At 32.2% G+C, this 25,379-nt stretch overlaps 1 protein-coding gene across 1 annotated transcript; it reads right to left on the reverse strand.

Moving 5' to 3' along the window:
- Positions 1-1,510: 1,510 nt before the first annotated feature.
- On the reverse strand, positions 1,511-21,999 carry LOC143043544 (uncharacterized). Its single transcript, XM_076215808.1, has 8 exons — positions 21,815-21,999; positions 18,261-18,532; positions 16,860-17,000; positions 10,130-10,357; positions 9,033-9,142; positions 6,237-6,378; positions 3,696-4,441; positions 1,511-2,028 (listed from the first exon to the last, which is right to left on the reverse strand). The coding sequence occupies exons 2-7, from the start codon at positions 18,477-18,479 to the stop codon at positions 3,704-3,706; spliced, it is 1,578 nt and encodes a 525-aa protein (XP_076071923.1). The 5' UTR covers positions 18,480-18,532; positions 21,815-21,999; the 3' UTR covers positions 1,511-2,028; positions 3,696-3,703.
- Positions 22,000-25,379: the final 3,380 nt, after the last annotated feature.

The following is a 25,379-nucleotide window of genomic DNA, read 5'->3' on the forward strand; positions in this document are numbered from 1 at the left end:
TGAATCAAATTTTTTAAAATACTATATTTCTGCATCACGGGATGCAGTAATGATACCACCATTGTCTAATATGATGGAGTTTAAAATCAGTAATTTGGATGAATCGCACGTGAAATGTTTCATTTAATGTTTACGTAAACTTAACAAAAATCTGAAGGTATTTTTATGGTTTTAATCAAATTTTAAAACAAAGATATTATTTAAATAATTTTATTTCAAATATTTACGTGAATTTAACGTGTACAAAATTCCGGTGATTTATGCATGAACTATTATCATAAGATTCACATGGAACCTGTTCACGCAAGTTTCAAGTATATGCTCGTTTGATGTGAAAATCGGACGATATTGATATTAATTCATATGAGTGAAATTCCATGTGCAGGACGAAATAAAATTATATCTGATTCAGTAGAATTTTATATTGCATTACTAGGAACTTTACGACAGTCGACAGGAGAAATGAAAATAAAATATACTTATTCAGATCCCGACACATATTTTTTTCTCCATTTCTCTAGTAAGGAATAACGTTATATTCCGTACACCATAACGTCACACGTTTTTGGTCAAATTCTAGGCATATCGATCATCTTTGAAGCCATTTATTTCAAAAACAAGGATGGTGACATATGAGTTTCTATACGTGTATGGATTCACTATGCAATCCTGGATATTATGTTAGTTTTTTGTTTTTCTCCGTATATAAGAAAATAGCCATCCATTCGAAAATCTAAAAAGGTAAGCCGACAAAAAGGCATTTCCCCTATATACCTAAGTAAATTTGTCGCCAAAATTGACGTTTTCCTATGAAAATTACAAAAAAAAACAAAAATGGTGACCCCAATTTTTTATTACATATTCCGATGTAACTCGATTCAAAGTACACGTATGCCAAAAATTTTGGAAATCGGGAGATATGCCATTCGACATCGTGTTACCTTAACACAACCATAAGACAAATATGTTGTTTGATTGAGTAAAGTCATTCCAATTAATATTTTATAGTGTGTCTTTCTGTGTTGTGATGTTTTCTATTGTTTAAGAAAAAGGAGAAGGTTTGGTAACATTAAAACTTTTAATCCCGCTGCAATTGTTTGCACCTGTCTTAAGTCAGGAATCTGATCTTTAGAGGTTATCGTCTGTTTATGTGGTTCATGAGTGTTTCTTTTTTAGTTATTATATAGATTTGACAGTTGGTTTCCAAGTTCGAATGGTTTTACACTTGTAATTGTTCGGTGTGAGCAAAAGCTCCGTGCTGTAGAATGTTTATAGACTTATAATGGTTTACCTTTATAAATTATTACTTGGATGAAGAATTGTCACATTGGCACTCATACCACATCTTCATATATCAATTAACAACTTGCTGATATTGTAAAATCACCCTTCTAAGCTCACTTGGCCCAAAAAGGGTCAATTTAGCTTTCCTCGCCACTTGACGTCCGTCGTTGTCCGTCGTCCGTTAACTTTCACAAAAATCTTCTCTAAAACTACTGGATCACGTTCATTGTAGATTATACTAATACTTTATTCCAAAAGCAAGTACAGCTTATAGGATATATATATACAATATTTGACAAAATAATTATACATGGACCATATGACATAAACAGACCTATAAATGATAAAATGTAAACTACATTTAAATACATAATTCACTCAATACATTTAAAAGTAACGTCAAGTATGAAATTCATAAAATAGTTAAAAGTTTCTCAGCTTATTTTAAGTATTTACCAAAATTGTTTAGTTCTTTAATATTTTGTACAGATATAAATGTATCAATTTATAAGTAGAGAGGTGTCTTCGAAATTATTGTTTGATACGTGTTTTCTTAATGTCAGTATATTTATTACATTTTAATAGAAATTAAAATTCGTCTTCAATGGATAAAATTGAGAATGGAATTGGGAAATTTGTCAAAGAGACAACAAACCAACCATAGAACAGACAACAGCAAAAGGTCGCAATAGGTCTTCAATGCAGGGAAACCTCTTGCACCCACAGGCGTCCTTCAGCTGGCCCCTAAACAAATATATATACTAGTTCAATGATAAAGAACTTGTATTACAATAAATACACTATCTATCTTTCCTGTATATCATAATATCTTCTTGTCTTTATATTCAAATTATGTGTACAAATACGGCTTTTAAAAATACAAGGTTTATATATACAATTCACTTGTTTGTCTAAGTAAAACTGTAAAATATATGTACAACAAAATATATTTATATAATTGACATTTGTTTTTGACTTCAAAGAAAGCGTTGACTTTGCATATAAATGTATCAACGATTCTGTCTTTTTATTGTTTCAGAAAAAAATCTACATTATCTACCTTTTGACTCAACCAAATAAAGTTAAAGCCATATTTGCCCAAAATTTCTTCAATCTTAGATCGCCAGTTCTGCTTATCATTTAGTTTTCTATTACAGCTAGTTAACATATCGTCATAACATATTTTCAATATGCAATTATCAGAATAATTTTTTCCAATATTTTGACCATTCAATATTCTCTCTACATATATACAAATATGTATGTTCAAAATACTTGCAACATAAGTTTTAAAGGTCAATAATGTTTCATGGTTATGATAGTCATCGTGTATTTTATTTAATGATATATACTGCTGTTTTTCATTGTACTGACAATCTCTTACAATGTATGTGTATCAAAATTACTAGCCAAAAGAGTAATGAAATGTAACCCTAGATACATAAACTCATTACAAAAATGAATGGTAACACCATTTCAAAACCGTTTTTCTTTATGTTTAGGCTTACCCCTATTTCTGAAATTGCAAACTTAGATAGGGACAAAAGTAAACAGCAAGAATGTTAAGTGAAGTGAGATGTACAAACAAGTCACCATAATCAAAACAGAGATTTTTTCATGAATTCTATTCGTGTCTTTAATGTTGTAGAGTGTCTTTTGTTTAATGTATATTGCATCATACAGACCAAGGTTTAGAGCCTCTAGTTTGTTTAATAAAATCCCACAACTCGGAACGTACAATTTGAAAGGGAGGATACCTCAACGTTAATTGGTTACAGCGTTTTTGAGTTATTGTCTGACATGCTGATGACGTACGAATGGACGGACAGACAAAGGTACGAAATAATGCGTCCCATATAAAAACTCCGGGGTTCACCACGAAAAACATTATTAACTGCCACAACAAAAGTACCATGAAATAAAGTTGAAAACATTATGAGCCCCCTGCACCATGTTCTAAGACCTTTTTATAAAGGATCCAAAAATTTCTAATTTGAAAATTGTGGTAAAACGTTTTCCGAACAAAAAAATTGCATTGCATTGAAAAGGGGTTATTTATGATCGACGTATTCATTCATTAAAATACAGTTATGAACTAGAAAAGTCATTTTTAAAGGTCAAGAATACCTTTTTTTTCTGTTTTGTTTAAAAACCCGGACGGTTTCACAGTTGCTCACGAAAAAATCCGGACAGTATTAAACACTGAAATTTTTGGTTAAATACAAAGACATTTTGCTTCTTTGTTTGTTTGCTCAAAACATGTATAGTATTCAAAATAAGATGGGTAGTCATGTGAAAAACTAATACAGTTACAAAATATCAGTTTTTATCACTCGAAAAAAACCGAACTACACCCGACAAATGGACCGATTCAATCATAAACCACGATCCTAGCCGGACACTATACATACCGTGCATTCTATAATTGTGCTCCTGCCTTGAACTCATCAATTTTAGTCTTAATTTCGTTTACAAGTCCATGCAGCACTGTAAAGGACTGTGTTTTCTTTTTGTTATCCGAGAGTTCAAAGAGATTTTTATTTATTGTAGTATAAAGGCCTATGGTGTTCTGTAGAATTTCAAATTCAAATCGAGAAATTACACTGTCATATTCAGTTCCAAAATTATCCTCAAAACAACTTCGAATGTGATCGAATGTTAAGGTTGAGAGACACGCTTTATACATGTTGTGAGCTTGTTTTTCTTTCATAAGTTGCCTGTTATCTAAAGACGGTCGATTAAGTACCAATTTCACTAATTCAATAATACAACTTCCGTTGCTTATGAGGGTCATACGTAATGCTGATTGTTTGAAAACGTTAAAAGAAACATCATGAATTGATCTGGAAAAGCCAGCGAGGTCTTCATCAATGATACGAATAATTGATTCAACTTCTGATAAAAGTGTTTTTATTTTAGATTCGATCTCTTGAATAACTAAAATTACATCTTCACCTGCACACCACTTACTAATACCCATATTAATTCGCGTAAGGACTTCCTTTCGAAATGAAACTATCGGCTCCAAGTTGATTCGTTTACGTGAAGGAGGGTTCAAAATGTCATTTTGTACATTATCTGAATGTAAATAGCTTAATAATTGTTCTGCTAATTTTTTTATCACTTCAGTTTTGTATTCTTTTGCTTCCTTCAATTTCTGAAAAAAAGAGTTTTTACATCAATTTTCTTTATACAATTTTAATCTTTGCTAATATTTTAAATATAAAAATATAAAACTGATTAAGAAAGAAATGTATTCTGAAATTATTCAACATCAGATCGTTATATCTGGTTAATATTTTTTTTTTATTATTTTTTTTTTTAGAAATGTCTATATTGATCTTGCAAATATGTAATTCAACAAAAGGCGAATAAATCGAGATAAGGTGAGACTCACGAATTGAAGCTAGTCATGTTTCGAAACCTCGACTTTTGCCACACGTGGAGCATGATCTGCCTACCCTTTCGGAGCACTTGAATTCAGCCCCTTCCGTTTTTTGTCAGGTTCATGTTGTTCAGTCGTTATATACTATTAGTTTACTGCTTGTCTTTTCATCGTTTTTCGTTTTTACCGTGGCATTGTCATTTTTTTTTTACGATTTACGAGTTTCAGTTCCCCTTCAAAATCTTCCAACCTCTTGAAAGCTGATTACAAAATTGGTATTACAAAAAGGAAATTCAAAATTATAGTTTGCGCTTTCCGTCATAAAAACGCTCCATTTTACATGGATCTAAAAAATGCTATCATGCATGGATGAGGAACATTAACCGTAAACATTCTTTGATAATACGGACCTCAACTCAAAATGAAACGTGACCAAAGATATCACAGTTCATGTACCAATCATTAAGAAACGAAAACATTAACAATAGTTCAACTTAAAAGATCGTTTGAATACTTTCAATACAACGACGGTTATTATTAACACTGTAAGCTATATGCATTGTATACAGTTAAGTCCATCTTTTCACAGTTGTAATTTTAGTATACACTTTTCAAAACTACCTGAAAACATTATCAAGACTCTGAAAATATTGGAAACCCTTCTCTTTATATATATATCGCCATTCTTTCACTAGACAACATATTGTTTTGAATGATTGCTGTCGTCAGAATTCCGTTCCAAGATATAAAAAAAAATAGTCTAACATATAAAAGATTCCAGCCATTGCTTTTGTTCTCGATAGATTTTGTTCGTTTTTGGAAAAAATAACGAAAACATAAAGACTCAAAAATGGCTTTACACAGCATCCTTTTCGTGTGCACGTCTTATTAAGAAATCTCGTCACCGTTGTCTGTTGTCTTCTCTTCGTTTTTTTTGGGGGGGGGGGGAAGGGGGAAGGTATCAATAAAGTCTGTTTACCTCATATTCATATACAGTTGTCATAGGATTGTTGTAAAGAGTGAAACAAGGTAGAAAAAACTCTTACAAAAAAAAAAAAAAAAAAAAAAAGTTGTGTTATCTATTTCCTAAGAAAAGCAAGTTGAGCTTAAATTTTCAAATGTGAATAGTCATTTTTGAAGTCTTATATTGTTTAAAAGTACCAGAAAGGTCATCAAATCTGTTATGTTATTGAAAATGTCCTATTCTTTACTTTGATATTTTTGCTGAGTCTAAATTGGCGTTGTGGGTGATACATGCATATCAGAAATCGCCGTCTCTTGACATGAGTAGTCTTTTGAACCAATTGTCATGTGATAGATATTCCTTCACAATATAAGTTCTAAGCACAAGAAATACTTGGATATACGTTTTCCCCACTTAAACTAGTACACCAGTATCTATTCCTACGGAATAAAGGGTTTAAAATATGTGTTCCAACAGGTGCAGATATAATGACAAAATTTCTATTTATAGGTTAATAGAATAAAAAAAAATCTTATTTTTTTGTGGAACCATGACATTAGCACTGATAGAAAATGTAGAAACGTTTCTGTGACTATTTATTACCTCCTGTGCTACTGTTTTCAATTTCTGAATTGTTTCTTTTGTCTTTAATATTTGTTTCGTTCTGTCGTCGTCTGATATTTCAAGTAGATGTATTCGTGACATAATTCCCATTTCTGCATTGATAGCAAACTTTTGTATAAACCTGCATTAAACAAAGATAGCCGTTATTTTGTCAACACATATGTTGTTAGTTTGAGTTCTGCAGGTGACAGCTGCGTTTGATTCCAATCTTAGTTGACAAGAATTGCTGATTTTCTTACTGATTTTAAATAGTTCTCCCCGGGCATCATGGCTTCATTAAAAAAAAACTTGCCGCCGCGAAATATCAAGCGCTGAAAGTGGCGCGTTAAAAACACCAAAACAAACACCTAATTGAAGCAATGCAGAGTAGTATATGATATTACTTGATAATATGCTGATGAGACAAATTAGATAAAGATACAAAACATTACGATATAGTTTTATAATTTCCTGAATGTGGTTATTTTAGTAACCTTTGCATTCCAATATCGTATGCTGTTTTATCTTCTGTTGTAATGTATCATTTGAGTATTGGTGTACTGAAATATTACGACATATAAATTTTTTTTAAAAGTATGTGCTTTTGACTGTTTCTATTTTTTCATTATGCGTACGTTTCACGATTCAAAACATCTGCAGAATGAAAAAAAAAATAGATTAAATGCTTCCCACATAATTTTCTGGATTTACCTTCATCAAAGTTCAAAAGTTGAAAACAAAGGGATAAATAACTACTTGAAATCACAGGGAGATGAGTGACTTAACTGAATATATAAAGAATAGCCATGTAAGGTCACGTGATGTCAACTTTGATAGTTTCTAAATAATTTCTTTAAAAAATCAACGTGTGTAGAAGATAACACCAACTTAATGCTATAAATTAACCTTTAAACATTTTGAAAATCCGATCGTTTTTTTGTTTTTTTTATAATAAACCTTCATTCGAAACCCTCAATTAAAGCACACTGTTTGAAATGCTCAATAAATTTGAAAATGTAGCATTTTGTCTAAAACAAAATTGATAACAGATTAAAATTAAGAATTGAAATAGGGAATGTGTCAAAGAGACAACATTCCGACCATATAACAAACAAAAGCAGAAGGTCACCAACAGGTTTTCGATGCAGCGAGAAATTCCCGCACCCGGAAGCGTCCTTTAGCTGGCCCCCAAATAAATATATATATATACAAGTTGTACACAAGAAACTAAAATTAAAAATAATACAAGACTAACAAAGGTCAGAGACTTCTAACTTGGGACATGCGCAAAAAAGCGGAAAGGGGGGTAAACATTTTTATGAGATCTCAACCCTCCCCCTTTACCTCTAGCCAATGTAGAAAAGTAAACGCATAGCAATACGCAGATTAAAATCCGAGTCTGATGTCAGAGGATGTAACCAAAGAAAATTAAAAAAATGACAATAATACATCAATAACAAACAGACTACTAGCAGTTAACTGACATGCCAGCTCCAGACCTCAATCAAACTGATTGAAAGATGATGTCTTTATCATATAAATATCAGGCACAACCCCGTTAAGGGGTTTAGTGTCATACTATCATAAAATATATGAAAAGAACATAGCCCGTGTCATGCCAACAACTGTTTTAAATAAATGTGTTTAGTTCCGATGCAAAGACCTTATAAGTGAATCAATATTAAAGCCAAAATATGCAATCTTTAATGTCCCTTCTTAATAAGTCGATTTAAAGGTTTTGTTAGCTTCTGAGGTGAATACTGACATGTTTGTGCTTTATAAAGAATATTTCCATGAAACATTGGATGTGAAATACCTAAGTGTATAAGAAGTATGCATGTTGAGCTATATTTACGAATGATGTCCTTATACCGATGATAAAATTTAGTAAATGTTTTGACTAGTTTGTGATATCGAAAACCTTGGTGTAATAATTTTTCAGTAATACATAAATGTCTCTCGTTAAAATCTAAAACATTTTTACATACACGAGCGAAGTTGAGATATATTACAAGTGAACGTCACCATCTACAAATGAATAATTCACGATAGGAAAAAAACCCATCTCTTTTATAATACATTTTAGTATTAAGCTTTCTGTTAATGATATGGATATAGATGCTGCACAGTTAGTCCCCATTGGAATTGCGATAACGTGACGATATACGGAATCTCCAAAGCGAACAAAAATATTATCTAGTAAAAGTTCAAGGGTAGATATAGTATCAAAGCATGTCAAATAGACATAGTTTTTTTTATTTATTGCTACTAAAAAATGACCTTAAGATACAGTTTGAACAAATATATTCACATTCTGACTTTTTAAGTATCCACTTAAATAGGTGTGTGATTTTTTTCTTAATGAGAATGTGAGGCAATGTGGTATATAGGGTAGAAAAATCAAAACTTTGAACAGATTCAAAATCACCAAATATAAGCATGCAATTTATCAAGTACTTCCAACGAGTTCTTGACACTCCAAAAGTAATTAATTCCACTATTTTCGAATGCCATATCTGAACAGTTTATTATCAGGTTTTTGATTGTACGTAGTGTATTGGAAAGAAGAATATTAAATTCAGTAGTGGAACAATGGCTTGAAGACGAAATAAATCTATATTTGTACGGTGTTTTGTGTAGCTTCGGAAGCCAATACATAGTTGGGACTTTCATTGTATTTGGTTCTGCTTGTAAAGAATCGATTCGTATTTCCTAACAACGTTAAAAAAAAAACAAAAAATAAGCTCATTTCCCTTGTGTAAACATACAATCATACATATGAGACGTCTACTTTACCTGAAATAATATTCTACCCGTTTGTTTTTGTTCTTTTCAATAGTTGCATCAAGCATTGTCTTAAATGTTTTAAACTCCCTTGTAGTATGCGTGTTCAAGCCTTCTCCAACCTACAAAATTAGAAGAGATTTGTGATTATTCTGGAAATTTTGTAAATAAATATATTCAGCATTGTTTAGCGATTTTCGTTTTGGTAGTTTGATTTCTAATTGCATTTCAATAGGGTACCGCCAACTTTTTTTATTTGAACGTTGCCAAATTTATACAAGTTCACTGTTCGGTATATCTTTGGAATCATGATGTACCCTATCTTTGAAACCGTCGGTGTACCGCCTGTAATTTGGTATATCAGGGAATGCGAGAGAGATCCGAGAGAGATGATATATAGTGAGATAGTTATCAATATTATTACTGAAGAGAGATAAAAGTAATATTTCCAGTAACAGAATTGTTCAATTTTATTATGTCAAACTGATAGTCTATCTATAACAGATTACGTCGTAACTACAATCCCCTTCCCTTTCATGAATTTGACCTACCGAATTAGACTATTTACCGGATTTGTAATCACATAAGCAAAACGACGGGTGCCGCATGTGGAGCAGGATCTGCTTACCCTTCCGGAGCACCTGAGATCACCCCTAGTTTTTGGTGGGGTTCGTGTTGTTTATTTCTTTAGTTTTCTATGTTGTGTCATGTGTACTATTGTTTTTCTGTTTGTCTTTTTCATTTTTAGCCATGGCGTTGTCAGTTTGTTTTAGATTTATGAGTTTGACTGTCCCTTTGGTATCTTTCGTCCCTCTCTTCTTTTACATTATAATTTTGAATAAGGCTTTGTATTTTGATTTGTTTTCTTTGTGCCATTTCAACTTGGATTTTACGTAACTGACATTGCCCAATAAAACACATTGACGAACAAAATCCATGCAAAACGACACGTCAACATGATATTTGATATTTATAGTATTATCAATCTTAAAATTTTACTGGGTTTCAATTTTGGTACAAAACATTTAAACATTATAGATAAAAAAAATCATTTTGATAACGGATTTATTCTTAATATACAGCTAAGAAAATGTTTGAAAGTTTTTTACCTGTTTCAAACTGATTTTGAATATACGATCGGCATGGAAACATGGCCATCCTTCTGCCAATTTATATTGAATTTTATTCCATGTCTTTGTGTGTTCATCTTCCTCATCTCCATCTTCTTTGATATTATCGATTATGTCCCATTGATTCGTCAAAAATATAACATCTTCTGGTTCAAAACATGGCATTTCTTTCTGTTTTTCAATTACAGTCTTTAAAATTCGCAAAAGCTAAAAAAAAAATATAATATTGTTGTGGAGTGTCTTTATAAACTCTAGCCTAGATACTAACAATTTATTCATAACGTGAGGTTTAGCAAGCAATCCACCTTCCATTTTCGAAAAAATGAAATGCTAGTACGAAGTCACAGTTGTTTTCCATTCGTTTGATGTGTTTGAGTTTTTGATTTTACAATTTGATGAATGACTTTCCGTTTTGAATTTTCCTAGGAGTTAGGATTTTTTTCTATTATATTATTTTATAGAACTAAGTGCTTATAACAATAGCACAACATCAAATTAATACATTCTTTTTCAAACAAACAAATAATCAAATTAAGGAAACTAAATACCAAAAATTCATTTCAATTGTACGATTACGAATTCTTCATTAGATATTCTAATTGATAGATCTGTCCGTTCGTCAATCTTCTTATCAATTCAAATTAAACCTTGCTTTCTATATTTCGTGTACATGTACTTGTTTGGTACCTTTGTAAGCTGATTATGATTGTGACCAAAATTTTCTAAAAGGTTGTAGGAATTTTTTTAGAATCTATATCTGAAGACACTGTTTTTATATATTTAATCTAGTATTTTACCTCTACGGTTGAAACGATGTGAGAAACATAATTTTACAGAGATGTTGAGCTGGCATCTAGATGAACCTGTTATTGTTTTTTATATGGATTGATGAAGTTTGGATTAACAAGAAGCAAAAAGGTGATATTTTCATGTTTTTATGTTCATTTCTAAGTAACGAGAAAGGGCCGGATTTGTTATTTAAAATTTCGAAACTGTATTATTATTGAACGTTCTTATTTGATTTTTCACCTGAGGTCGTGATAAACGTGGTAGACAAAAGTACAATTATCTAATACGAATCCAGGGTTACAAAGCTCTTCTATTGATTTTAAAATATGGGCGAAAGATACCAAAGGGACGTTCAAACTCACAAGTCGAAAGTAAACTAACAACGCCATGTCTAAAAAAGAAAAAAGACAAACAGACAAACAAAAGAACATAAAAACACAACATGGAAAACTAAAGACTGAGCAACACGAATGTTACTACGAACCCGGTAATAAGTCTTATTCGATAGGTCACATTAGGTAAAAAGGGAACAGGATTGCAGTTACGCCATAAGGACCATATCTGATATCATCTGATAAACGGATATGGCGTGGTGATGGCGGCCGTTACATTTACGAAGGTATAATTACAACTTAACCATTTAAGGAATGACTGTAATATTTTTTCTGTCAATGAAGAAATAAATTTAAAACTTGGTGCACACTGAATAACGCGCGTAGCGAGTTATTTAACAGTGTGCACCACATTTTTTTATGTTATTTCGAATAGACAGAAAAAATAGTACAGTCATTTCTTAAAAAAATAATTCTAAATTCCATTTTGAACAGTAGAAAACCATGAAAAAACGTTGATGACGTCACGGTCACATGACTAAATTATGTTTATTGGCTGATAACAAAATAACGTCAGCTAATCAGAAGACGCGTTACATCCAAAATTAAATTGCCCTCTATAACGAAATTGTTTTACATGCACACTTAAAAAAAATGCATTTTTATCCAACGCAATCAGGTTTGAACGTTGTTTTCAATTTAGACCTGTTTATATTTTTTCGTTTGTTTATCCTATCTCGAGTTTGTACATTGCAAGAGTCAATCCTAAAATGAGGTAACTTGTATGGCCTTCCAAATACAGGTTTGATCTCTTACATCACTGAAGAGACATTTATTTTCGAATCCGGATATGGTGTACTATTTTTTGCACCTCATGTTTGTGGTTAACATTTTTGCCGCAAGTTTATTGTTTTCTGTTTAGTATTGAATTGATGATAATATTCTTTTTTTAACATCTTGTGGTCAATTTATTTGGCAATCGTCAATGGCAGTCAGAAGGATTTACGAACATCAGTTGTTCGACCTGCTAGTCAAATGCGTTTTTCTAAAATTACGTTTTTACCCTTTTGGTCTTTTAAAAAATGTTGTTTGTGCTGTATTAGGCCCCTTTTTAACCCTGGTGTACGTTTCGCCTCGAGGGTTTCACCAGCATAGTAGTCAATACTTCGGTGTTGACATGAATGACATGAATGTCAACAATGTGTTCATTTTTATAAATTCCTGTTTATTCAACAATGATTTTATCGAAAAACTAAGGATTTTCTTATCCCAGGCATAGATTACCTTAACCGTATTTAACAATTTTTTGGAATTTTGGATCCTCAATGCTCTTCAACTTTGTACTTGTTTGGGTTTATAAGTATTTTAATATGAGCGTCACTGATGAGTCTTATGTAGACGGAACGCGCGTCTTGCGTACTAAATTATAATACTGGTACCTTTGATAACTATTTAACGAAATTTGTTTCACATGCACACGTATACAAATTGCGGTTTTCATGCAATGCAATTATAGGTTTGAACCTTGTTTCCAATTTGAACTTTTTAGTTTGGGGTTGTATTATATTTTCCCTCCGGTTTAAATAATCAGTTCGTACAATCTCGACTATTTAAAATTCAAGAGTCTATCCTAAAATGATTATATCCATTTTGCTACATCTTGCGATCAATTTATTTTCCAAAAGACCAAAAGATGAAAAATTATATTTAAACTAAAAGCATTTCACTAGCAGGTCGAACAACTGATTTTCTTACAAATCCCTGTCATTGACGATTGCCAAATAAATTGATCACAAGTTGTAACACAATGGATCTTACTATTGATTTAATACTTAACTGAAAATAATAAACTTGCGGCAAAGATGTTATACCACAAACATGAGATGCAAAAATTAGTACACCATATCTGGATTTTGACAACTAATGTCTCTACAATGATGTTAGGGAGGCCATAACAGTTACCTCATTTTATGATAGACTATCGAAATGAACAGACTCAAGATAGGATAAGAGTTGATGTTGATTGCCAATGATACAACTAATACCGTATCATGCGTATAGAGGTTTTTTTTCGCGGGTCTAGAATTTCGTGATTTTTATTGAAGGCATACGAAATATTTCGGCGGTTATAATTTTGACGGATTCCACACTTTTGTACCTTTGCATGTACCGTTTGAAATTGGCGAAATTTATGTTGGCGATTTTTTTTCAATCCGCAAAAATAAGCACAAATTTGCAGCCCGCGAAAATAACTCGCTATACGGTGTCCACCAAAGTTCAAATAAAGTGGATATCAGCAATTAAGGGCAATCGTAAGGCCTTCAACGATGTTGAAACACTTTACTGTATAGTCGTCTTTTAAAGGCATATATCCTTAAGATTTTCATGTGGGTTGCTCACACAATTCTGTCAATATACAACTGTCGTAAAATTTGAATGTTGAGCTAGCAATATAACCAATTTTAAACCACCGTTTTCTTCGGAAAGTGCCTGTGCCAAGTCAGGAACATGACAGTTGTTTTTCACTATTTCCGTTGGTTGATAACGTTTGATTTTGTCAGTTCATTTTTTTTTAAATTACTTTGGAGATCGAATTAACAAACAAGAGCCGAGGAATTCTCATAACAATGCATAAACTCAAGAAAGGGCGATACCGGATTCGTCGACAGGACCAGCTAGTAAAATATTCTATTTATTATATATAAACATGAAATACATTTGTTGAAAAAACACCGGAGTAATTGACTTTGTAAAACCCAGAGGGGATCATATACACAAGGAGCCCTGTATGTACAATGTTCAGTCGCCCAGGGATAAATGTCCAGACTCAAATAAGAAAAAAAACCCATATATTTGTACTAAGTTCGTTTTCATTACACAAAAAGGATGCGTTCAAAAATACAACCTTTTAAATTAGATAAAGATGCAATAAAAATCACTACAATTTTTTGGGGGGAGGGGGTGGTGGGTTATAGGTTATCGTCTGTTAGCATATCATTGAACGCTTTTGGTATAGCTTATTTCAAACTTTTCCATTCCGTTATCCAGTTTCTTTTTTCTTTAAGGATATTGTTTACAAAGTTCAATGAAGTTGTCACAGATTTTTTTCCGCTATTTCGTCCTAAACATCTTTTATTGTATGAATTTCATTTTTCCGAAGAAAATAGGATTTCTGTTATATTAGAATTTTATATAAACAATAAATTTTGATTTAGGATATCATTTTTGTATTGGAACTAGTATATATATATTATATATACTGACGAGTTAAGACCATGTTTTTAGTAATCAAGATAATAAAATTTTGAAAATTTTTCCATTCGCAATCATCGTAAATAAGAACATCTTGCTTTATATAGGAAACAGTAGTAAACCACTTTTCAATAGTCAATAATTCGATTATTTAAGACATAAAACATATTCACAATTATATTTGATATCATATTTCGGTTACTACCATTTGACTATTGTGTTCTAGTTATCGTTTTCCGATCTGAAAATCTTTTGCATGTTTTTGATTTGTTTAGATGAATAGACGAGTCTATTTGGATCATATCCATGGCCCATCCTCGTGTGGTAAGGAACACACCTCCCATTCGATGCAATTTTCTTTTTCCTCTAATATAAATTCCACATGTTGTTTAGGTTATTTTTTTTTTATATTTTTCAGGTATTCCTGGCTTTCAATTTCAAACCCTTTTTTTCGATATAATCAAAGTTACGATTCTGCCCATGAATGGTCGGTCACGGGGAAAATTCAAACTTCAATTATATTTAATTTATTTTTGTTTATTTTTATGCGTGTATTTTCGTTCATAATACTTGAGATCTGAAAAAAAAAAACATGTTTAACCGTGCCGCATTTTTTCGCCTGTCAAAAGTCAGGAGTCTCTGGCCTTTGGTAGTCTTGTAGGATTTTTAATTTCTGTTTCTTCAATATATAACTTGGAGTGTAGTATGATATCAATTATCACTGAACTAGTTTACAGCTTTGTTTAGGGGCCAGTGAAGCACGCTTCCGGGCTGCATTGAAGACACATGAGTGGCCTGCGTCTGTTATTTGCTCTTTGGTCGGGTTGTTGTCTCTCCAACATATTCCCCCTTTCTATTCTCAATTTTATCTTATAACATATATCATGTTTTTTCCAACATCATTAGGACTTTGTTGGGATTCTTTTTTTTCAAGTATGTTTGTTCTTACTGTTTTTTCTCCTCATTTTCATTTAAGGTCAAGGAATAGTAAATGTGTTATATTACAGTTTTTTGGTAACACTTTGTTTACAACTCTAGATCGTAGAACTATTACGGTGATTAATGATAACTTAATAGCATCATATTTCCAATGTGAAATGCATAGATTGAAAAGAAAATAGATATATGTTGATGATACATACATTTCCGTGTTAATGATTTTAACAATCATATGATCACCGACTTTCTTGTCGTTGTTTATTAACCAATCTGTTACCTAGTTGGCAGTGAAAACATTTGAAACTGACGTTTTCCGGCCTTCTACGCGACGACATTACGCTTATTTTGACGTGTTGTGGTGTTGATTTTTACCTAGAACACCACTTTGATTAATATAAACCGTGAAAAATGACCCTATTATTGTTTGACATCATTAAAACAGAAATCTATTTCACTAATTCTTTGGCAATTCAAACTTTTCCGGACCTTTTTTTATAATTTTTGTTGATAACAGTGTAAATGCCAAAGATCTAAGAAGATGATTTGCTGAGTTTAAGGGTCATAACCTTTATCAGCTTCAAGGATAAATTGAAACGTGCTAGCAGGTGTTTCAGATATTGACGACTTTGTGGAAAGTGGATGGCAATCGAATGTGTTTTTTGTTTATCAAATTTAAAGATTTATTGATATTCATTAGTAAAACAGATTCGTACTTGTATCATAGTTACGCGTTCATTATCGGAATTATTCAATCTCGATAGTTTCATTATCAAATGTAAAGTCCTTGCTGAGGTCTTGGACTTCGAAATTCGATATTTTAACTTTCTTGACATTCTACTCGTACCAATATTAATTACATGTATCAACATTTGCATTTCAGCTTTTGATGATTTAAGGACAAATTTAAAAACATTGGTAGTCGATTTCAAGTGCCATCTATATGTTGACCTATTTTGAAAAATATTTAATCAGGAAAATTTCAGATAATAAAAGAGATAAATGCATTATTTTTTTCTTGATTTTTAGTTATTTTCCAAGGACACTTTGGCAAATTGTATGCAAAATCTGTGACATACCCATTTACTGCGACTTTACCTTAACCTAAATTTCTTTGAAATGTAATTGGAATGTCGTTTATTATGATTTCTTCTTCTTTACTTTAAAATTTATTTATGATATTTTTCCAAGAATTTTAGAAGTTTCAAATGCATTTTTAAAAAGGTCTTTAATAGACTATTGTGCATTTTTCTATAGCGCGGACCTCTTTCTGGTCTGTTGGTGTTCATAATATTTGTCACACAGTTGTGATCACTGAACGGGAAATAAACAATTTGTGCATTGTTTAATAATTATATTCTTTTTCTTTATTTTCTATCATATCATATTTTTAACATTACCCTATCTTCATGTATTCCTCCAGCATTCTTGGCGTTGATAATGAATACAAAGGAGACGGCGTGTGGTAAAAAATCCATTAGGATGTCACATAATTCATTATTCTCACCAATACCAGGTGTATCAACTATAATGACATTACCCTGAAGTCAAAAAAGTTTTTTGAACATTGATAGAATTTTTTATGCTATATGATATCCTTTTTCAATAGAGTGTCACTAATTTTGAATGAACAACTTAGCGTTCAGGTTGATATTTGCGTTAAGTTAAATAATATTGCCAGATAAGTCAGGTGGTCCTAAGAGGTCAACAGCTTCTGCTAAACTAACACTATAAAGTTTGAAACTCTTATATGTAAATATCAAAAATATCTATTGATCCCAGCCTAGATAGATCTATTGTTGATTGTTGCTACTTTTAGACTACTTGGGAAGATACATACGCAGCCTCCGTTTGACATATTTTACCAGCTTAGATCAATCAGTGTTCTTTATTGGAAATGTATTTACATGCAATTGTTGTAACATCTTAACTGACGTCATTTTATAATTTTAGAATTGTGACAGTTCATATCTCTAATTACTATTTTTAATTTAGGCATGTCTTCGGGTCGTTTTTTGGAAAGTTTTAAATTATACTAGCGTCTTTATATACGATGTTCGGGTGAAACTGTTTCACTTTTATTATTGTAAAGAATTCAAGATTGATATAGTTTAATTATCAGAACAGATTGATCTGATTCATTTTACATCGTGATTATACTGATGAAGGATATCTGTTATTCGAAATATTTAACATTTGTTCTTTTAATTGTTATATTATGGAGATGTTGTACCCTTTGAGACTTGTTATATATTATATTTTGTAGTGAACTGTATTATAATTATATGAATCATCGACACGTAAGATTTATCGTTTGCTATTATTCAGTCATTTTGTATTTGTATATATATATATATATCAGTTAATAAAGCCATTAAAGGTTATATTGGTGCATGCTTCCAAGTACTGGACAAAAAACCGTGATTTCAGCCATTACAAACGATTAAAAGCTTTCAATTACAGATTTGAATAAGAGAACTCTAATGGTATACAAAAATAATAATAAAACTTCACATGCATGTCAAAAGTATGTATTATATGAAATTGATAGACTCAGTTATGGCTAATTGGTGTACCTGGAAATTCACAATGAGTGTGATACATGCATATAGAAGAATTAAAATGAATTGTATGTGTCTTTTTAAAAGGCTTTAGATAAATTTGAGTATTATGTTATGCAACATTTAATATACCAATGAGAGAGATGTTTGATACAATTGCGTTCATTAACAATTGCTATCGAGCTTAACAGATGATGTTATGTCATGTAGTGTTCACTTAAATATTTGAATATAAATAACCTTAAGTATTGGAACAGGAAGAAACACATCCACCATTTCTTGAGGATTTCTTTCAACAACGGTGTATTTCTTTATGAGAGTTTTAAGGCCACTTAAATCACCAGCCATCTCTTCGTCAATGAGGCTCTCGTCTTTAGAATAAATTTTTATCTTCATTGACTTTGAATGTCGAATCCTGCATACTGTCCCAGTAGCTGCAATGTTGCTGGTGACAAACATGTCTTTCCCAACAAGCAGATTTATCAATGTAGTTTTTCCTGCGCTAGTCTCGCCTTTAAAATACAAGATTTAACATGAAAAAAACTTAGTTAACATATATTTCTTAGTAAAGAAAAACAAATACGTTTGATATAAATTTGAAATAGAAAGGCACACGAGAACGACAACGACACAAAAAGGTTTAGTGTCCATGTACATTTACACCAATCATTTGACATTTTATTCAGGGAAATAGGTTTTAAGAAGTGCTATGCAATTGTAAGAAAACTTGTATAAAATAAATTAAAACAAAAAAAATAATGAATTCATTTTTGATAAAGAGAATATTCGAAATTTTAATTTTCATGATATTTCATTTTCCATTTTTCAAGGATATTAAAAAACGAAGATTACACTTTATGAAAAAAATTAAATATTTCAACAATTCATACGAATTGAAACAACTCCAAACAAGAGACCAACTGACACAAAAATTAACAATTATAGGTCATCGTACGACCTTGAACAAAGAGCAAAGCCTACTGCACAGTAAGCTAGAAACGACTCCGAAATTTGTTTTTCCAAGAAATTGTTACTTGTTTCAGTTTCATTTTCATATATAGTTCAACTTCACTTTTTTTTTATTTGGACATTATAAATTGAAAACGGAAAAATCCTTCATATTAAAAACTTTCAATGTTCTTTTACAATTGAAAAAAATGCTCCAATCTGCATTATACTTTTATATATAGACTAATTTTAGATTTCTTTCAATATTGTTTCTTTGATTTAAAATTGTTAACAATATTCTATTATTGTTCTCCATTATTTACTTTCTTACTTTTATTTCTTTAGGTAAATCATGTTCGAAATACTTTTTAATGGATTTATATGCGTGCTGTGTGTTATATACACTATACATGTTTTAAACCGGTACTCCTGAAATAACGAATGAAACAGACTTGTTTAACATATTGTACAAAATCGGTCAAAATTAGAGAATAAAGATGAAAATTGGAAAGATAAAGGCAACAGTAGTATACTGCTGTTCGAAATTCATAAATCGATAGAGAAAAAAAAACCCAAATCCGTGTTACAAACTTAAACTGAGGGAAGCGTATCAAATATGAGAGAACTACGACACAACAGAGACACAACACAGAAACGTAACACACAGAGAAACGAACTATAATGTAACAATGGACATTTTCCTGACTTGGTACAGGGCAGTTTATGAAAAAATGATGGGTTGAACCTGGTTTTGTGGCATGCCAAACCTCCCGATTTAATGGCAGTGTTAATTATAACATTAAAACTACCACATTACAGGACAGGGTTACAATAAATAAACAGATAAATGGGAGAAAATTTAGGACAGAGAAACAAACGAATAATAGCCATCCAAAGGTAAAAGGTTAAAAAACATTTGTATACACCAGACGCGCGATACGTCCACACAAAACTATGCTCAGATGTAAAAAGTTTGAAAAAACCATTGGTAGCTAAATAAACTGATTCCAAAGTCCAGCAACTAATACTTGCGTAACGGCATTAAGATACGGATACTGTTTGATTGAACTTTGCTGTTATACAATTTTGAAAATTATTTCAAATTAAGGAATAGAAATCCCCAATGTAAAAGCTCTGACTCCTTGAAAAAACATATCATGAAGCGCGTTGGACAAATGAAATTGATGCAGTTATTTTTACATTCATTGCCGGAATATGCATTTGGTACTGTAAAATTTGTATCGTTAATTTTATCACTAAATACCTTTGCTGGTTGACTGTTTGTCCCCAGAGGTATAAATAGACAAGTAGCCAGGTACTGACAGGAAATGTTAGCTAGCGTACGATTAACAATTATCACAAAGAAAAGGGCAAAGGAAAATGTAAAGCCTCGGTCACACTTTTCCGGATAGCACGAACGGACGAAAATAAAAGTTGTCCGTTGACAAAGTTGTTATCCGTTGGGAGTCCGTTGATGTACTGACCATTTAAACGGACGCGTGACGAATGCATAACGGACACACAACGGATATGCAACGTACGAGAAACGGAAACGTAACGGACAGAACAGATGTTGAACGTACATCCAACGAACGAGTTCCGCATAAAACGGACACATTACGGATGCATACCGGATAAAACAGATGAACAAGATATACGGAAAAATTAAAGGCGACAACAATAATACATGTAAATCGCATATATATTCAAATTGTTTCTGTGTAACTGGTTTTGGTTTGTTCTTCAAAATGCCACCAAAGGTTAGTATCTGGCCTGAATAAGCAGCTTGACTGTGAAGACGTGCCCTTATTCTAAGATCAATTATGAATAATAAGAATTCATGAACCTTAAAAAACCTAATTGGCATTTCTGACGCGAAATGTTTTATTGGCATTTATCCTTTTCAGATCCGTTCATCATCCGTTTTATCCGTTATATGTCCGGTAGAAGTCCGTTTCACATTCGTTTAACATCTGTTTTATCCGTTAGACGTCCGTTTGAAGTCCGTGGGTGAATTTATCTGTCAGACCTCCAACGGATGTATAACGAACACGTAACGGATACAAAATGGAAACGAAACTGACGAGTACCGTACAAAACGGACGAGTACTGTACAAAACGGACGCCTACCGACCGCCTACCGGCCGCCCACCGGACGTTCAATAGACATTTCATCCGTTGGACGTCCGGTCAAAGTTTTGAACATACTCAACATTTTAAACCGGACAAAACGGACGTCGACGGATAAAACGTACGCCAAGCTGACATGCAACGGATATGGAAGGACGTCAAACGGATAAGAACAGCCGTCTAACGGACATGAACGGATTGAAAAAAAGTTATCCGTTAGGCGTCCGTTCGACCTATCCGTTAAGGTGTGACCAAGGCTTAAGGAAAAGGTTGTTTTATAAGAGCAAATACATTCATATAAGAATAAGAACCTGTTGTTTGATTGCAAATGAGACAACTTTCCACCAAAGACCAAATAACAATCAATTAAAGGCCACCTTACGGCCTTTAGTAATGGGAAAAACCCATAATGGATACTATCTTACAGGGGGTCCCTAAATGATAAATGTGAAACAAGAAAACAAGCAGCCTGATTTATGTTCAAAACTATAAAAGAAAAAAATATGATCTACATAACCTCTAAATAAAAAGCTCCTTACTCGGAACAGACACAAACATAATTTAGCGGTATTCAGAATGTTTGCTAGCGCCAAACCATTTTCTAACCTGGAAATAGAGATGTTACCGTACAACAGAAAAACAAATATACAAATTCAGCATGTCCGTCAATTTTCTTCTAGTTATGAAAACACATATTGTTTGTTACTTTTACTCACCAGCAATAACAATACCACAATCGTTTTTGAGCAAATCCCGTTTATATGTCCGCAAAACGTCCGTATAGTTGGGACAAGCTGCAGATAGTTCTTCTTGAAAATCCTTATCAAAGTTTCTGTTACTCAAAAAATGATCCAAAAGTTCAATAATGATACGCAATTTTTCAACTGCTTCTTCTGGTGAAATCTTGTCTGTTTGACTAAAAAAAAATGGTTTTTAGCTTTTACATATCCAAACCGACATGACAAATATCAGGATTGTCTTTTACTACATCAGTTGCATTCATATTTAAACCGTTGTAAGAAAAAATAAATAATGTAGTTAAATTGATTTTCCAATTGCGAGAGGCCGAAGATGATACAATTGTACCTAGAGCGTTTACCTTACAATATAATTTTCAATCTACCAAAAGATAGGCATATGCAAGTTTTGAATATATATTAATGTTTAATGATTTTGTATTTTCGATTTTTTTTCTAATTTTTATAAATAAATAGACTTTTCAATGCAAAACCTAGTTATATGCAGGACTTTTACATTTCGAATTCTAAACTAGGATATAAATTAATTCCTGTTTAGTTTATTACATAATGTATAATTGTTTAAATAGAAGAGAGGTAAAAGATACCAAAGGTACATTCAAACTCATAAATCAAACTGACCACGCTTTGGCAAACTAAAAAAAAAAAAAAAACCTAAAACACAAACAAACGGAACACACAACACCAAACACAACATAGAAAGATTACGACTTCGCAACACGAACCCTGCCAAAAACCATGGAAAAAGGGGGGGGGGGGGTGGGTGGGTGTCGCAGGTACCGCGGAAGGGTGATCAGAACCTGCTCCAAATGAAGCGACCGTAATGTTGCTCATGTAAGTACACTACCGGTGATAAGACTTATAAGATAATTCGGGGTCGTAGCTTCGCCACTTGCCAAAAAATCACAAAAAATACTGAACTCTGAGTAAAATTTAAAACGAAAAATCCCTAATCAAACGACAAACTCAAAAGCTAAAACACACCAAACGAATGGATACCATATATCCGTGAAACAGAAATGCCATGACGGTGATGGCATCCGTTAAATGTACGAAGATATGATGTTAACTCTGAAAAGGAGTTACAACTGAAAAGACGTGAGTAGTTCGATTTAAATTAACGAAAGACATTAACAAACGTATACATTTGGTACACGCATACCGAGTATTCGGTTTACGCAAAACAAACATACACCAGAAATACACTAAAACTGGAGATTGATGCGCATACTATTATAACACATGTGCACATAATGTACCTTGTATTTTCTTGTACGTGTCATTCTATGTTAAACAATCATATTAAACAATGATGAAAACCAATAGAGAGGGTCTCGATAATGTATACAGAATAGAAAATACATGTTAAATGTTAAAAGTTAGCAAAAAAAAAAGGAATAGAGAACAATGAACAAAACGGGAAACAATAATTAAGATAGTCTTCAATAGAAAAAATAGAAGTGATGACCCCCAATCCAACACCCGAATTTGGCATATACGCTAATCTTTTGTAACAGCAATTTTAACATGATTTAGGCCTGACGAAAATACGAATCAAAGTACAAATGAAAAATAAAACAGTAGCAGTACCGTTTGCACGGTTAACGTGGTTAAGATGGCATCCATATGCATGCAAACAGTTTTTTTTTCTTATAGCTAAGCTTCTGAGAAGTACACTACATTATACCAACCTTTCATTTTTTTCTTCTATCATCACATTTTGTGTGGTAAAATGGTAAACTGAAAATGAAAGTTAATAAATATTTGTGTTTTCGTTTTGCTTATTGTACAAGTAAGCTTAATATTTCATTTCACACATTGTTTAGTCTAAATCGTTACTTATGTGACCTTCAAACAAAAGGAACATTCAAACTCATGAGTCGAAAATTAGTTTTCTTTTTATCCATATGCAAGAGTTTCAATACTGGTAAGAATTTACATTTACGTTGTCGTTTTTCATGCAACTATTTCCTGAATCCACTGGAGCAAACTCAATACTAAAAGAATTTAATAAGAAAAAAAATGGCAGACTGTACAACGATGACATTCTAACTCATAAGTCGCTTAAAATTGTTTGTGTTTTACGCCAATTTCATCACAATAGGCTATATAGTTGTAGTAAGTTTATATAGAAGCCAGAAGTCGGAGAGAACAACTTATCTTCGACAAAACAAACAATCTTAGTCAATGAGTTTGGAGTCGAACACACCTGCAAATTGGCCACTAAGCCTTCAAAGCCTCCTCACGAGTCGACGAAAAACTGACAAAAGGACGAAATGGAAAAATAAAGGACACTAAAGACTAAGCAACACGAACCAAATCAAAAACCGAGGGTTATTCCAGGTGCTCTGCTGAACATGAATTACCTGTCATGTTGCATATGTTCAGTACAAAATTGTCTAAACATCAACCCAACAATGTTAGATCTGTAAATTTGCTTTCTCGCCGGGATTCGAACCCATGCTACTGAGATATCGTGACACCAAATAGCCTGCACTGTAGCCGTCCCGTAAACCACACGATCACTTGGGCTTCATAAAAATGAAGCTTTCAGTGGCCGGTTGTAACCTTTCCACGTCAGTTTTAATCTAGCGTTGTACTACAGTACATATTATATAAGGCATCGAGATGTTATTTTTACAGATCAGCTAAATTATCTATAGTAAAGGTTCTTACAAATTAATGTAAGATACAGTCACAGAAAATAATTATATTTATAAGTACGTATATATATACGCTTAAAAAGTGTACAAAAAAGGAAACATTAAATGTATTTATATAATTGTTATAGTTCAATCAGAATAGATTGATATGATTCATTTTCATACCGCGATATGTAATCCAAAATATGCAACACTTAAGAAACAATACTTGTCGAAATGCTCATCATGTGAAATTAAACTGGTAACTTTAATGTTATTACGCATTTAATGAAAATTATTGAAGACCAAACATTTAAAAAAAAACGCGATAGCTGTTATTTGAATCACAGATGTCCTGTATTCATCCTAGGGGTTGTTATTTGATAGATCGATTATCCTTTTTATGTTCGTTTTCAAAGGCCGTATCATACTTAATTTTGAATTACGTTTAATTGTTAGTAAAGCTAATAAATTCGAACAGCAAAGATGCAGAAGAAGTTTGCGTTATACCATATACTTACATACAATCACCGCCATCAACAGTACAATGGCTGTAATGCAAGTAACAGAAGTTCAATTATATAATTGAATGAAGAAGCCGTGAACAGAGTTGATTGAAGCATTTACTAATAGCGAAAGTATGATAATTATATTTCTGTTAATGTACAATGGTTTATGTTATATATTTTTCAATGGTTGTGTAATTGATACTTAATATCAATAACAAAATGACTCGACGGTTGCTATTAAACCACCATTCACTAACTCTTGTTCATAAATAATCTATCTCATGCAATTGAATTAAAAGGAAGTTAATAAATGAATAGAAAGTATCACTTATTTGTTTGTCAAACAATTTAACCAATATAATGTTAGGATTC

This window comes from Mytilus galloprovincialis, chromosome 8 (genome assembly GCF_965363235.1).
Source record: "Mytilus galloprovincialis chromosome 8, xbMytGall1.hap1.1, whole genome shotgun sequence".
Classification (NCBI taxonomy): domain Eukaryota; kingdom Metazoa; phylum Mollusca; class Bivalvia; order Mytilida; family Mytilidae; genus Mytilus; species Mytilus galloprovincialis.

Bases quoted from the DNA above. Each gene is read 5' to 3' on its own strand.
- LOC143043544 (XM_076215808.1), bottom strand. From the start codon at position 18,479: ATGTTTGTCACCAGCAACATTGCAGCTACTGGGACAGTATGCAGGATT. The intron at 10,358-16,859 runs GTAATGTTAAAA...TTTTTTTTTTAG, and splicing joins GAGGAATACATGAAGATAGG to CTTTTGCGAATTTTAAAGAC. The intron at 4,442-6,236 runs GTAATAAATAGT...TCTTTTTTTCAG, and splicing joins TGAAAACAGTAGCACAGGAG to AAATTGAAGGAAGCAAAAGA.